Below are 11,892 nucleotides of genomic sequence, written 5' to 3'. Positions count from 1 at the left end.
ATGATAAGATTTAACACACCATATATGGAAATCAATCACGTGTACATCTTTCGGTTTACGTGAACAAACGCGTGATGAAAGCGTGACGTGAGACACGTGAAAACTGATCCGACAATGTTGTCATTTCCCACACTGCGATCAAAATACAAAATACACCGTTGCATCTTCCGTTGTTCAAAGACCGCCTGGGCAAAGTTCATAAGTAGTTACGATTTATCCATCCTGCACGTTTCGTTTTAAGATAGTTGCTATCCAAACAAGAAGGACGACGCTTTGCTTCCAAAATGACTAGTAAACACAGAAAGAAGACGAGTTTTTCGCTGTCTTTTTCGGTGTTTGAAGAGCCGCTACAATTCGCCGTCGTTTTGCTTATGACGGTGTTGTTCATCTTCGGGCACACTATTGGAATCCTCCTCTCAATTTATGTGTTTCTAACGCCTGTCTATAGCTTCATCGTCATTTATTTGGTGTGGACTTATTGTTTTGATCTGAAGACGCCAGCGAAAGGAGGAAGAAGGTCCGAGACGTTTCGAAAACTGAAGAGCTGGGAGTATTTTCGTGATTATTTCCCAGCAAGACTTATAAAGACTAAGCGTCTAGACCCAAAAAGAAACTATATCCTGGGATACCATCCGCATGGAATTATGTGTGCTGGAGCTTGGGTTAACTTTGCGACTGAGGCTACTGGATTCAGCAATCTTTTTCCTGGCATAAAGTCGCATCTTCTCACTCTAACATGTAAGTACAAAATTTTCGTTTGGTTTTGGAAATTGTGCTAACAATATTAAGGTTACTCTTACATGTAAGCATATATTTCAAGAGTTTTATTTGTATCTATGCAGCGTAATACAAGTGAACTTGTCTTATGCTGTAGACTCCAAAAAACTGCAAAAATAAGTTTACTGGAGTTGTAATTTGATGGATGATTGCCTTTGTGTGTCCTTCTTTTTGGAATGTTAGAAAAAAATTCCCCGTCGCTTATTTTAGGCTTTCCTGATCATGTCCTAAACAGGATAAACTTGATACATTGTTTGTTTATTTTAGAGCTTCAGTTACATACATAACCTTTCATCTATCTTGTTGTTTCGCCAACTCCCAACGTTTGATATATTTTTCTCCAAGGGAATAGCTAAATGGTGTACTACGGTGTAGCTGGTAAAGAAGTCCTCTCCAATGAACTTTGTATGATGAGCGCTGAAGCATGAATGGCTTCAAGAGGTTTCACATTATTTGTTTGACCCCCGACTGGGTACAACATGGGTGTTCATTGAGCTTAAGCAGACAAATATCACATTTCAAGGCTATAGACATGAAAAGTTCTAAAATTTTATTCTATCATGTAAATTTCAGTGATGTTTAAATTTCCATTTTGGCGAGACTTTGTAATGGCTGGAGGTGTATGCGATGTATCAAAAGAGAGCATTCGCCACATAGTTACAAAGAAGGGAACTGGTAACGCAGCAGTGATTGCAATTGGTGGAGCAGCAGAATCTCTTGATGCTCGGCCAGGTTCTTATACTTTGACCCTGAAAAACCGGAAAGGATTTGTTAGGATGGCTTTACAAACAGGGTAAGAATATTGAATAAACATTTCCTTAAACCTTAATACCTATACATCCTCCTGGCATGTCACTATTTCATAGCTTTGGGCAGAGATCATGGGATTTATGCTGAAGCCATATTGTCAAAGCAGAACTTCAGACATTAAACCTAATCTTGTTAACAGTGCAGGTCATTGGAAAGAGGTCAAACAGGAAAAAAAAAGAGAGATCTATTTCAGACTTGAGCCTGCCACCTTTGAGCCTAACTATAAATAATGATGATGGAATAGTCTAAACCTGTAATACTTGAAATCATTAACAAGGAGAGTCGTGGGGGAAGGGTGGGGACGGGGAGTGAGGGGGTCATGATGTTGTGCATGTGAAGTTGAGATGTAATTTATCCCAGCATTAGTAGTTTTTATCACTTCAGACATGCATCTCTTGGCACTTCATTTGTCCTTGATTTCACCTACTGCTTAACCCTCCTGTTGGCCCTTTCTGCAATAAGGAACATTTTTCTTTTGTTTTCTTTTCAGAGCATATCTTGTTCCAGTATTTTCATTTGGTGAAAATGAACTATTTAATCAAGTCAGTAATCCAAGAGGCTCAAGACTGAGAGCATTTCAAAACAAGTTGATGAAAATCTTGTCATTTGCTCCTCCACTGTTCTTTGGAAGAGGAATCTTACCCAAGATAATTGGTATTGTACCCTACAGGAGACCAGTATGCACTGTAGGTATGTACAAGTAGTAAAATGAGGATACTTTAGACATAACAGTGTATATTGAAGGGAATTACACATACATGTTTGGTATTAATTCTGCCCAGGTCACTTTACTGGAGATGCTGCACCTCAAGTAAAGTGACTGGGCAGAATTAATATCATATGTGTAACCCCAGCATACAGTTTTAATCCTAGGAATTGCAAGAGTGTGAAAGTTCATGAGTTTCTGCAGAATTGTAGGAGCTTGTAGTTCTTACAATCTGCCTGAGACTGTTCTGTTGAAGACGAAAACTGTCACAAGATTTTTCATTGTTTTAAAACCCTTCTGTGATGGTCAGCTTCAGAAATGTCAAATGTTCAAAGTTGTATAGAATTTTTATATCATGCAAGCAGTGCAACCTACAAGTGTTACCTCTGACAAATTCAAACCATCTAATTCCGGTCTAACCATTAGCCAGAAGTAAGGAGCCTTCCATCTTTATAACCCAGCTGAACTCTTGGCCACGAGTCCTGTAATCTTCGTACCCCAATGCACTCCCACTTTTCAACAACTTTTTTAATTTGGATTTTGTTTTGTCTGTAGTTGGTGCTCCAATCCCAGTAAAGAGAGCTGTTGCAAATCCAAGTCCTCAGCAAGTAAACAGACTTCACAAGAAATACGTACAAGGGCTTATTAACCTCTTCGATGAACAGAAACACAGATATGGTCTGCCAAGGAGCGTTAAACTGAGAATTGTGTAATAGACATTAATTATTCAACTTGAATACCGTCCATAAATAAAAAGAAAAAAATTTCTTCTAAACAGTGTAAAACAAATGGCAATCGTTGTGCAACCTGTAAAACATACTGCACTGCATGCATTCTATTCAAATAATTATTATTTGGACCAAAAACAACACCATACTTGTGGTGTGGATGGCCAGTTCACATCTGGCATTAGCTGGTTGAAAAAAGCGTCCAGCAGCAGCCCTGCAAGGGCAAGTCGAAAGTCAATTTAAGAAAAGATCTTTATAAAGTTAGTCAGCCTGGCTACAATGGTCGGTATGACCTGACCCAATGAATGTCTCAAATTTTAGTGTCCACGATCTTAAATTGAATTGTATCAAGATTTTTAATGTGGCTTGCAAAAATATGAAATGGTTAACGCCACAGATTTATGCAAGCCACAACAGAGGATGAGTGGAGGGAACTAAGCGTAATATATTACAATTTAGCATTTGCTAATAATTTATTCGTTATGGATTGACAAAGAATTTATTGAAGAGATTCAAGTATTTCAAGATTATTTTAAAAAGAGTGACCATATAAATTAGATGTATTAAACCAATGTTTTGTTACAACAAGTTATATTTTGTAATTTAAATTATTTATTTGCAAAGAGAATATTAAAATCTCAATTTTCTACAGCTGGTGTGGTTGATAATTTGAATACTCAAAATTCAAACAAGCTTTCCTTACCAGTAGAAGTTTGTAGAAGTGTTCACCAGTGAGATTTCTTTACGGTGCGACTTCTCGAATCTCGAACCGGGCCACTTCGAAATGAGTAAACCAATCAGAGCGTTAATTAAGAACAAAGGCTAGCGATCTTTTCCTCAAATAAACCAATAACATTGAAGAATCGTAAAAAAATTGAAAACCCAGCGAAGTGCGAGGAGTTGCGAACTCAGGAAACTTTGCCATTTGTTGATTGGTTAGTTTCGATCCTAAATTTTGTACTCTTTTCAACTGTTTCGATTTAGTTGTCGCAAAATGAGTTTTCAGCTAAATTTTCCGAGCAAGATTTATAATTACAATAATTCGCCGTCAAGGACTGAATCAATAAGAGTGTATAGAGCGCAGAGGAGTCGATAGTGTTTATATTTTCGCGTCAAACAGACCGTTACTTGCCGTCACCAGAAACTACCAGTCCATTGTTCTCAGTTTACGTTTTGATTGCTCAATTTTCTTTTAGGTGGCCCGATTGGAGTAGTCGTACATACAGGGTAACCATTGAACGACTATAAAACAGCACAAGGAAAATTTGATCGGAGAGGCTCCAGTCCAGCGCAGAGTCTTGCTTGTTGAAATTTTGGGCGTCCATCTCTACGTATCTTTGGTAACCCGATTGTGTGACGGCTACGAATATAACACGTGTTCTGAAACATGACACAAACCGGAAGAGGACAGTCTGCAGCATTTGGCACGATTATGTTCTTTGAACTCTGAACAGGCTAGTATTTTGAAACGTGCTCGCTAAAAGTATCAGTACAGCAGCAGAAGACTGCTAGTCTCGCAGAACGAAATGCCTCTTGTAGAGTTTGCACCGCTTCGCATCCCTCTTCACCGTCGATTAGAAACCGCAGCTGTTGCGCTTTACTATTACTCGTTCTTTTTCGGAGCATTGATCGGGACCTTGATTATTCTCGGCCTGTTTTTCACCTCATACTATCCCATCGCCATTTTGTATCTGAGCTGGGCCTATCTCATCGATGGACGCACCCCAGACCACGGAGGGCGGCGATCTAACTTCGTAAGAAGACTGCGAGTGTGGAAATATTTCAGGGATTACTTTCCGATCAAGTTGATCAAAACAGAGGAACTTGAGCCGAGCAAGAACTACATATTTGGCTACCATCCTCACGGGATTCTGTGCTCGGGGGCCTTCTGTAATTTTGCCACCGAAGCCACAGATTTTAGTGGTATTTTTCCGGGAATAACTCCACATTTGTTACCGCTTATGGGTGAGTAAATAGTGAATTTTCAAATAGCTTGAGATTAGGACAAGTCATTATCACGGATGAGTTTTATCGCGTCGTGGGATTTTTTGTTGTTGTTGTTGTTTTGTTTTGTTTTGTTTTGTTTTTGTTTTTTTGTTTTTTTGTCATGTCACGCATTTTACAGTAAGAACGTGCACGATAACACAACATATTGCGTGACCAGACGCAACATGATGTGATTTCCTTTTTTTTTGGAAAAAAATAAATTTCTTATGATAAAAAAGATATCCATACCCACCCCGAGGAGAGTTGCCGGAAGTTCCAAGAGGAGTAGGTTCTCAAAAGCCCAAAGTTTTGAGGAAACAGTGAAGCAAAGCTGGCATTTCCAGAGACATAGCGGGGTGCAAACCAAAAACCCGTCCGCGAGAGTGGTGTGGATAGTTTTTGGAACAACACAACCCTTTTTTTTTCTTGATTATTGAAGTTTTGTTCACGTTGTTGTGAATGTCTTTAAATTCATAGCCTTGTTTAAGCCTCCATTATTCCGTGACTATATCATGAGCAGCGGAATGTGTAATGTCACTCGTGAGAGCTGTGAGTACATACTGACCGAGAAGGGACCTGGTAATTCAGTCGTGATCGTGGTGGGAGGGGCTGAGGAGGCATTTGACGCTCATCCTGGAACTTACACCTTAATCCTGAAGCCACGGAAAGGATTTATCAAACTTGCCTTGCGAACTGGGTGAGTTGCAGACATCGATAACTCTTTACACATCTAGCCTCTTCCAAGCATTTAGTTAGTTGGGGCGCAGCGCGAAAACGGTGAGCTCTCTCGCCGCGCTTTTGCGCTACGCCCCAACTAACTGAACGCCTGGATTAAGGCTATCACACATCTTGCTTACAGTGTCAGACAGTACAAGCAAATCTTGTTTTTTTGTGTGTTTATCTTACATTGTTTTATGTGTTGGATGTGTGTACATTCAAGACAAAACAAGAACAGTTTTGTATGTTTATTTATTTATTGTTTTTGTGCACAGCCGTTAGATCACGGGGGTACTTTCTTATATGGGCTATATAGCTAGGTATGTGCAGCCCCAAATGGTAGGGTTTTTCAGCCATTTTAGTCATAAAAAGGGTATCGATTTTGGCCATTTTGGTTAAAAATAGGGTATGGTTTTAGCACTCTAGTCCTGAATTGGGTATGTTTCTTAGAAGAAGCTACCTTTTCATCTTTAACTGTCAACAAAAGCCCTTCATAACTTATGTTTGGGCAACTGTGTCAGCCATAACGGTCATAAAATAGGCTATCGAATTTTTGGACGGGTCATATATAGGGTAGCAAAAAACGCAGATTTTGGTCATAAATAGGGTTGGGGTTTTGGAAAGTGGGCCGCACACCCCATCCAACTTTTCTGGAAGAATTCCGCCCCCCCCCCCCCCCCCCCCATCCAGGCTTTAGATCTTACAAGAAACCTGAAGTAAGTCAATTTAAAACTTTACTGGGGCTTGAATATAGGTGCTTCAGTTTGCTTATTACTAACTGCAGTCCTGCAGGTGCATAAAACAAGAAATTGCACTCATGAACATGCTGACTTTGACTAAAGCTGCCTGGGACATAAAGCTGCAACAAAATACCTGACAACAAAGGTTCTGAAGTCAGCTAAAACTCCTTTTCCACCATTTCATGTACAATTTATCGTTTCTGATAATATTTTCCATCTTTAGAGCCTCTCTTGTTCCAGTGTTTGCCTTTGGTGAAAATGACCTTTTCAACCAAGTAAGTAACCCTCGAGGATCAAGGCTACGAGACATTCAACTCAAAATTCAAAAGAAAGTTGCATTTGCTCCTGTTCTTTTTCATGGACGTGGAATTTTCCAGTATACGTTTGGATTACTGCCACACAGGAAACCAGTCAATGTTGTTGGTAAGTTTAAAATAAAATACATAAATATCAGGAAAGAGGCTTAGAGCCATTATGTGTTTGAGTTAAACAGGCTAAATATGCCTTTTTAAAAACATTTCCAGCACCTTTATTGTACAGGCTACAATTAATGTTTGCAAAAAGTTGATAGTAGATGTAGCACATGTACTGGCAACTGGCAATGGAACTAGGAAACTTCAGAAATATTTGGAATGTCTCAAAATCTTTGGACATCTTCTGATATGGTTGGATCATCTGCGTTGTCTTCAACGTCTGGCATCTGTGACTCAGAATAAAAACGAAACAGCTGGCAGGTGCTAAACCTTGGGCATCATATCTCAATAATTATATTTTTTAATTTTGTGCTTTGCAGTTGGGGCTCCTATTCCTGTTACAAAAGTTGAAAAACCAACTCCTGAACAACTTGATGATCTTCATGCCACTTACACTGAAAAACTCAAGCAGCTGTTTGAAGACAACAAAGCCAAGTATGGTGTTCCTGAGTCGACTGAGTTAATTATTTACTGAAATTTAACTTACATACAGCTCAGTAGTATCAGATTTGCTATTGTTTCTTTGGACTTCAGGTTTTATTCATGTTCAATGCATGTGTGATGATCCCTCTCTACTAAACAGTAATTACTTATCACTAAGCGACTTGCATCACGTATTGGCAAAGTTACAGAATGGCAGTTCAATTTTTTAAAAAAATTTGCCCATTCCCAGTTGAATACTGAAAATGCATGAATGAAGCATTCTTCATGCCAAGAAAGAAACCAAGAATAGCTGATAGATAAACTGGGTAGTCATGTTAAATAGAATAGTAAATTATTAATATCCTGTAATTATTTAATAATACTTTTACAGATATTCATAACTTTAATTACCCAATAAAAAAATATATTGTAGATCTATTTTTATACAAAATTCTTACTTTATAAATTATATTGTAAAAAAATAGGCACTTAAATTATCACTTTTGGATAAAAAGTTATGTAATAAGCCTTTGAAAAGTTTGTTCTGGTTAGGAAAATATAAAAGAAAGCAAGAATGGAAAATAAGTATGAGTTAATGAGATAAAACAAAGTCATGCCTTTTTTCAAGTACACTAGTAATATAATTTACAATGCCTATCATTCTGATGTATAGTTGAACTAAGCAAGAACAAGCTTCTTCTCATCCCAGCAACCTCTCTATCTATAAAATTTTTAAGTTTAATGTTTTTGGGGGCCTGTCAGGGAATGGAGGGATTCCTGCAGATGTGAAAACAAAAATGACTTACTGAGTAGTTACAGGTTTTTACGTTAAGGTGAATGACTACTGGCATAAATTAAGTTACTGAATAATGATTCCAGTGTCTTTAGGGATGTTGTACTTTGAACAGTTTTCTTCAAACAATTTTTTTAATTCTCTGACATATTCTGTGTGAAGTTGTTTGATTTGTTCATAGCTTGGACTTGTTACCCTCTCTACATGAATTGGTGAGCCAACTGAAAAAAGAACAAAAATGAAAAAAATTACTGATTTAAGACTATTAGTCAGGTCATTAAATTCCTGGTAAATCAGTTGGTCAGAGTCAGTCAGTTAGCCTGGAAACACTGATGGATTTTCCACTTTGTTCAACCCACTGAAAAAAAAAATTGGTGGTGTGAAACAAAAGCTGGAAATTCATCTGTGTTCACAGGATATCAGTCAGTGATAAGACACAAGAATAACAAAGTCAGAGAGTCTGCTGCAGTCCATTAATGAGTCCCATGATATATATGGCTTTTGCTGTTTGCTTTTCACTACCTACATCAAATAACTTGCAGCAAGTACAGCATATTTAGTTTTGTAGCTAAATATTTATTCCATATCATACCTACAACAGTAATAGGCTTATTGTAAGGAAGAGCTGGGATGAATTTGTATTTGCCACAAAAAGTGGTTAATGTGTTTCTGATGAGAATCTTAAACCACTTTTCCAGCCTTGTGTGTCCTGTTTTGTAGCTCTTGAAGTAGTCAAGGCTGGCAGGAATATGAAAACAATCATTTTGTCCAAATCCAAACACAGGAACCAGAGACGATCTGCATTAAAAATTAAAAGACAGAAGAGTGTTAATTACTGAACATTTTATTTTGGCATGAATCAATATCTGACTGCCACATAAGAACCATCTTGGCACTATCAACCTTCTGACATGATCGTCCCAAGTCATGGGTTTAATGATGGTGAGAAATTTTGGTTGCATGCAGGACAATATTTAATAACACTCAGGAACTGAGCATGTGAGAGCTGAGTGTCTTGCTAAAGACCACAATATAAAATATATAAAAAGGACAGGGCTGCTCATGAAATTTTGGCATGAGCCCCTAAGGGGTACCAAGATCCAGTTTTGTGGGCGTGGCTTGGAAGTTTTTTCACCCCTAAGAGGTACCAATTTTAAAGCAACACATTATCTCATGTAATACCTTTTTTCAGTTCAATACCCTTAACTGTAAAAGTTCCCTCTGTGAACCTTTTGAGGCCAAACACCCTGAGGTACCAAAATCGCCTTTTTAACCCCTAAGAGGTACAACAAGCATCCCCGGCCTTCTTATATGGGAGTTCCTCTCGGGCTCCAACCAAGGATTAAACCCAGACCTGTTGATCTGGAGTCAGTCCTGTTACTAAAACCTGCTTGGGGAAGAAGTACAGGCTCATTTCCCAAACAAGGGCTGGATATGAAGCTAAACAGTGCCAAGCGAGTCTAACAAGTGAACCAAATGTTCATCAAAATAACTAAAAGTCTGACTCGTACCCTGTCTCTAAAGCCATTTTGATAAACTGTCTTCGTCTGTGCAGAGTTAAGATGTATTCTTTGGAGCTTGAGTCTAGAGACTCTGCAGCGCCTCCAGGTATTAAAGCCAAAGAATGGCCTGGGCCGATCTGAGTCAAGACGTATCTACAACTCTCTAACCCTACATCCACAACTCGAAGCCACAATGCAATCTCACGTAAAATTGGTGACCAAAGTATCACTAGAAGAATAAAAGTGCCAAGGGGTCAAAAATATTTTCCAGTGGGGAAGGTGATAACATCATTACTAGTGCTAATTTTGAAACATCTTACAGGAGCGTCAATGATGGATCAAGAAGTGCTCAAAAGATAGAGCATGGAGCTAAGATGAGCACTTTTGGAGGTGGCTTCAGATGGGGTAAAATGGGTAAACTGGGAAAATGGGATTTGAGTCACTGGGACTGAGAATCACAAACAATGACAATGGAAAAGCAGCTGGGATTTGGGCGAAACATAGTAAATGGGATTTATACCCCTTTTTCCTCCCCCCCCCCACCCTTTTCCCTCCGTCTTCAGGACCCCCCTCTTCTAACCATTTGAACCACTTGCAGACCTTATATTTCAACCATTGAGTTCTGTTGGTTGGTCATAATATTCTACTGGAAAATTAATTAAGCAGTTGAGTAAATGCATTTTGGAAATCTCCAGATTTCAACAATGATCCATCACTTACAGTAAAATATTTTTAAATTATGTGATATCACTTTCCAAATTCATCTAAAAACGAAGGTCTGTATTTTGGCTTCTCAGTGCAAAAGAATCGTTTGTCATAATTTACCCCACCAGGGGTTAGCATAGTCCATTATGAGTAGTACCCCCCCCCCCCCCGCCTCCCGTGCGTAGTACTCACGTGAATGTCCTCCAATGTGCGGTGTTATGCCGGGAAACTTTGTTTGAAAATCCAGCACTTTGGTCCCAAAACTAATGACCAAACCCTCAGGAATGAAACCATGAGGATGATATCCAAAAATATAGTTTTTAGAAGGGTCAAGGTCCACTGTTTTCTCCAGTGAGATAGGATAATAATCTCGAAAATATCTGAAAACAGCCAAGTCACCTACGTAACCAATACCGACTTTCCTTCCACCTTGCTTGGAGTTCTTTTGGTCTACAACCATCCATGCTAAGTACAACGCAGCAATGGGCAAGAACTGAGGATTGAAGTAGAGAAAATACAGCCCGGCGGCTGCAAACGCATACGTCACCCCTGCTATGGTAAACACATACAAGCAAAGAACACAGCAACCTTGGACAAATTTAGAGACGACATGTTGTAGTGTCATTTTGGTAGTCTTGTCTTGTTCGATCCTACTGCACTCCTCGGAAAGCAATCTTTGTGCTTGTTCGTGACTGAAATTCTGCTGGGCCTTCGCGTGATCTCCCTGCGGTGCGGCCGGACGTGTCACCAAGAGAAAATGATGTCACAAAATAGTCAAAATAGTCCGACCTAGTCAAGTGGCTATGACGCGAGTAAGTGCTTTCCGACTCACTTGTGTGGAATGAAAGCGCGCCATATGTGAACGTGTCAACTACGTTAGAACGATGCGCCTGACGGAAAACCAGGTATATAAGGGATCAGGGATCACAGCCCAGGGGTCACAAGTCATAGGATCAGCTAATTTGCTTATGTTTTGGAAGGTCAGTAAGGGATTGAGCTTTTTGGAAACTTTATTCCGAATGAGAAACTAAAATACTCCATTTTGCAAGTAAAAAACTCTTTCCTTTTCAAAAATATTTAATCTCTGGCTGTTTACCTCTTGAATGCTTCCGTCACGCTATAAACGGTGTTTAGGGATTTCCTACTCATATTTCACTGCATTGTATTGCATAACAAGGAAACATGAAAACAATGCGTTTTTAAAAGTATCCGTTTTCGTCTCAACCAAGACATTTTCAGCCACATTGGCGTTTTCATTTTGTTGTCACCTGTCCACACCAATCCGTTTTCATTCGAAAACGCATACTTTTGGATGCGTTTTCGCCCATCGTCCACACCAAAACGCCTGAAAATCCTGAAGGAAACAACAGTATATGACGCTTTTTGCAACACCGTTTTCAAAAGCCTCCGTTTTTACATATCCACACTAGAAACGGAGTGTTTACAAAACGGTGCCTTTTTAAAAGGCTCCACTTTTAAAACCGTTTTCGAAAGCCACCATTTTCATCAGCGTTTTCGGTCTTTTTAGTCTG

The 11,892-nt window shown here is 39.1% G+C and overlaps 3 protein-coding genes across 4 annotated transcripts in view; all 3 read left to right on the top strand.

The window, feature by feature from the left end:
• Positions 1 to 11,892, top strand: part of LOC145491696 (centromere protein I-like) — a 221,957-nt gene that overhangs the window by 21,295 nt on the left and 188,770 nt on the right. The gene's annotated exons all lie outside the window — the stretch shown is intronic.
• LOC145491869 (2-acylglycerol O-acyltransferase 2-A-like) lies at positions 153 to 3,672 on the top strand. The gene is made up of 4 exons (XM_081471155.1): positions 153 to 738; positions 1,351 to 1,570; positions 2,078 to 2,277; positions 2,849 to 3,672. The coding sequence occupies exons 1-4, from the start codon at positions 285 to 287 to the stop codon at positions 3,004 to 3,006; spliced, it is 1,032 nt and encodes a 343-aa protein (XP_081327281.1). The 5' UTR covers positions 153 to 284; the 3' UTR covers positions 3,007 to 3,672.
• On the top strand, positions 3,754 to 10,516 carry LOC145491868 (2-acylglycerol O-acyltransferase 1-like). 2 transcript variants are annotated; one of them, XM_081471153.1, is made up of 5 exons: positions 3,754 to 4,986; positions 5,485 to 5,704; positions 6,688 to 6,887; positions 7,258 to 7,372; positions 9,978 to 10,516. In XM_081471153.1, the coding sequence occupies exons 1-5, from the start codon at positions 4,548 to 4,550 to the stop codon at positions 10,105 to 10,107; spliced, it is 1,104 nt and encodes a 367-aa protein (XP_081327279.1). In that variant the 5' UTR covers positions 3,754 to 4,547; the 3' UTR covers positions 10,108 to 10,516. The 2 variants fall into 2 exon arrangements, with proteins under 2 accessions (XP_081327279.1, XP_081327280.1); XM_081471154.1 differs by lacking the exon at positions 9,978 to 10,516 and having other exon boundaries at positions 7,258 to 9,109.

The sequence above is a fragment of the Orbicella franksi genome, chromosome 7 (assembly GCF_964199315.1).
Source record: "Orbicella franksi chromosome 7, jaOrbFran1.1, whole genome shotgun sequence".
NCBI lineage: Eukaryota > Metazoa > Cnidaria > Anthozoa > Scleractinia > Merulinidae > Orbicella > Orbicella franksi.
Note: the sequence above shows the minus strand (reverse complement) of the source record. Positions and strands in the feature narration are given on the sequence as shown.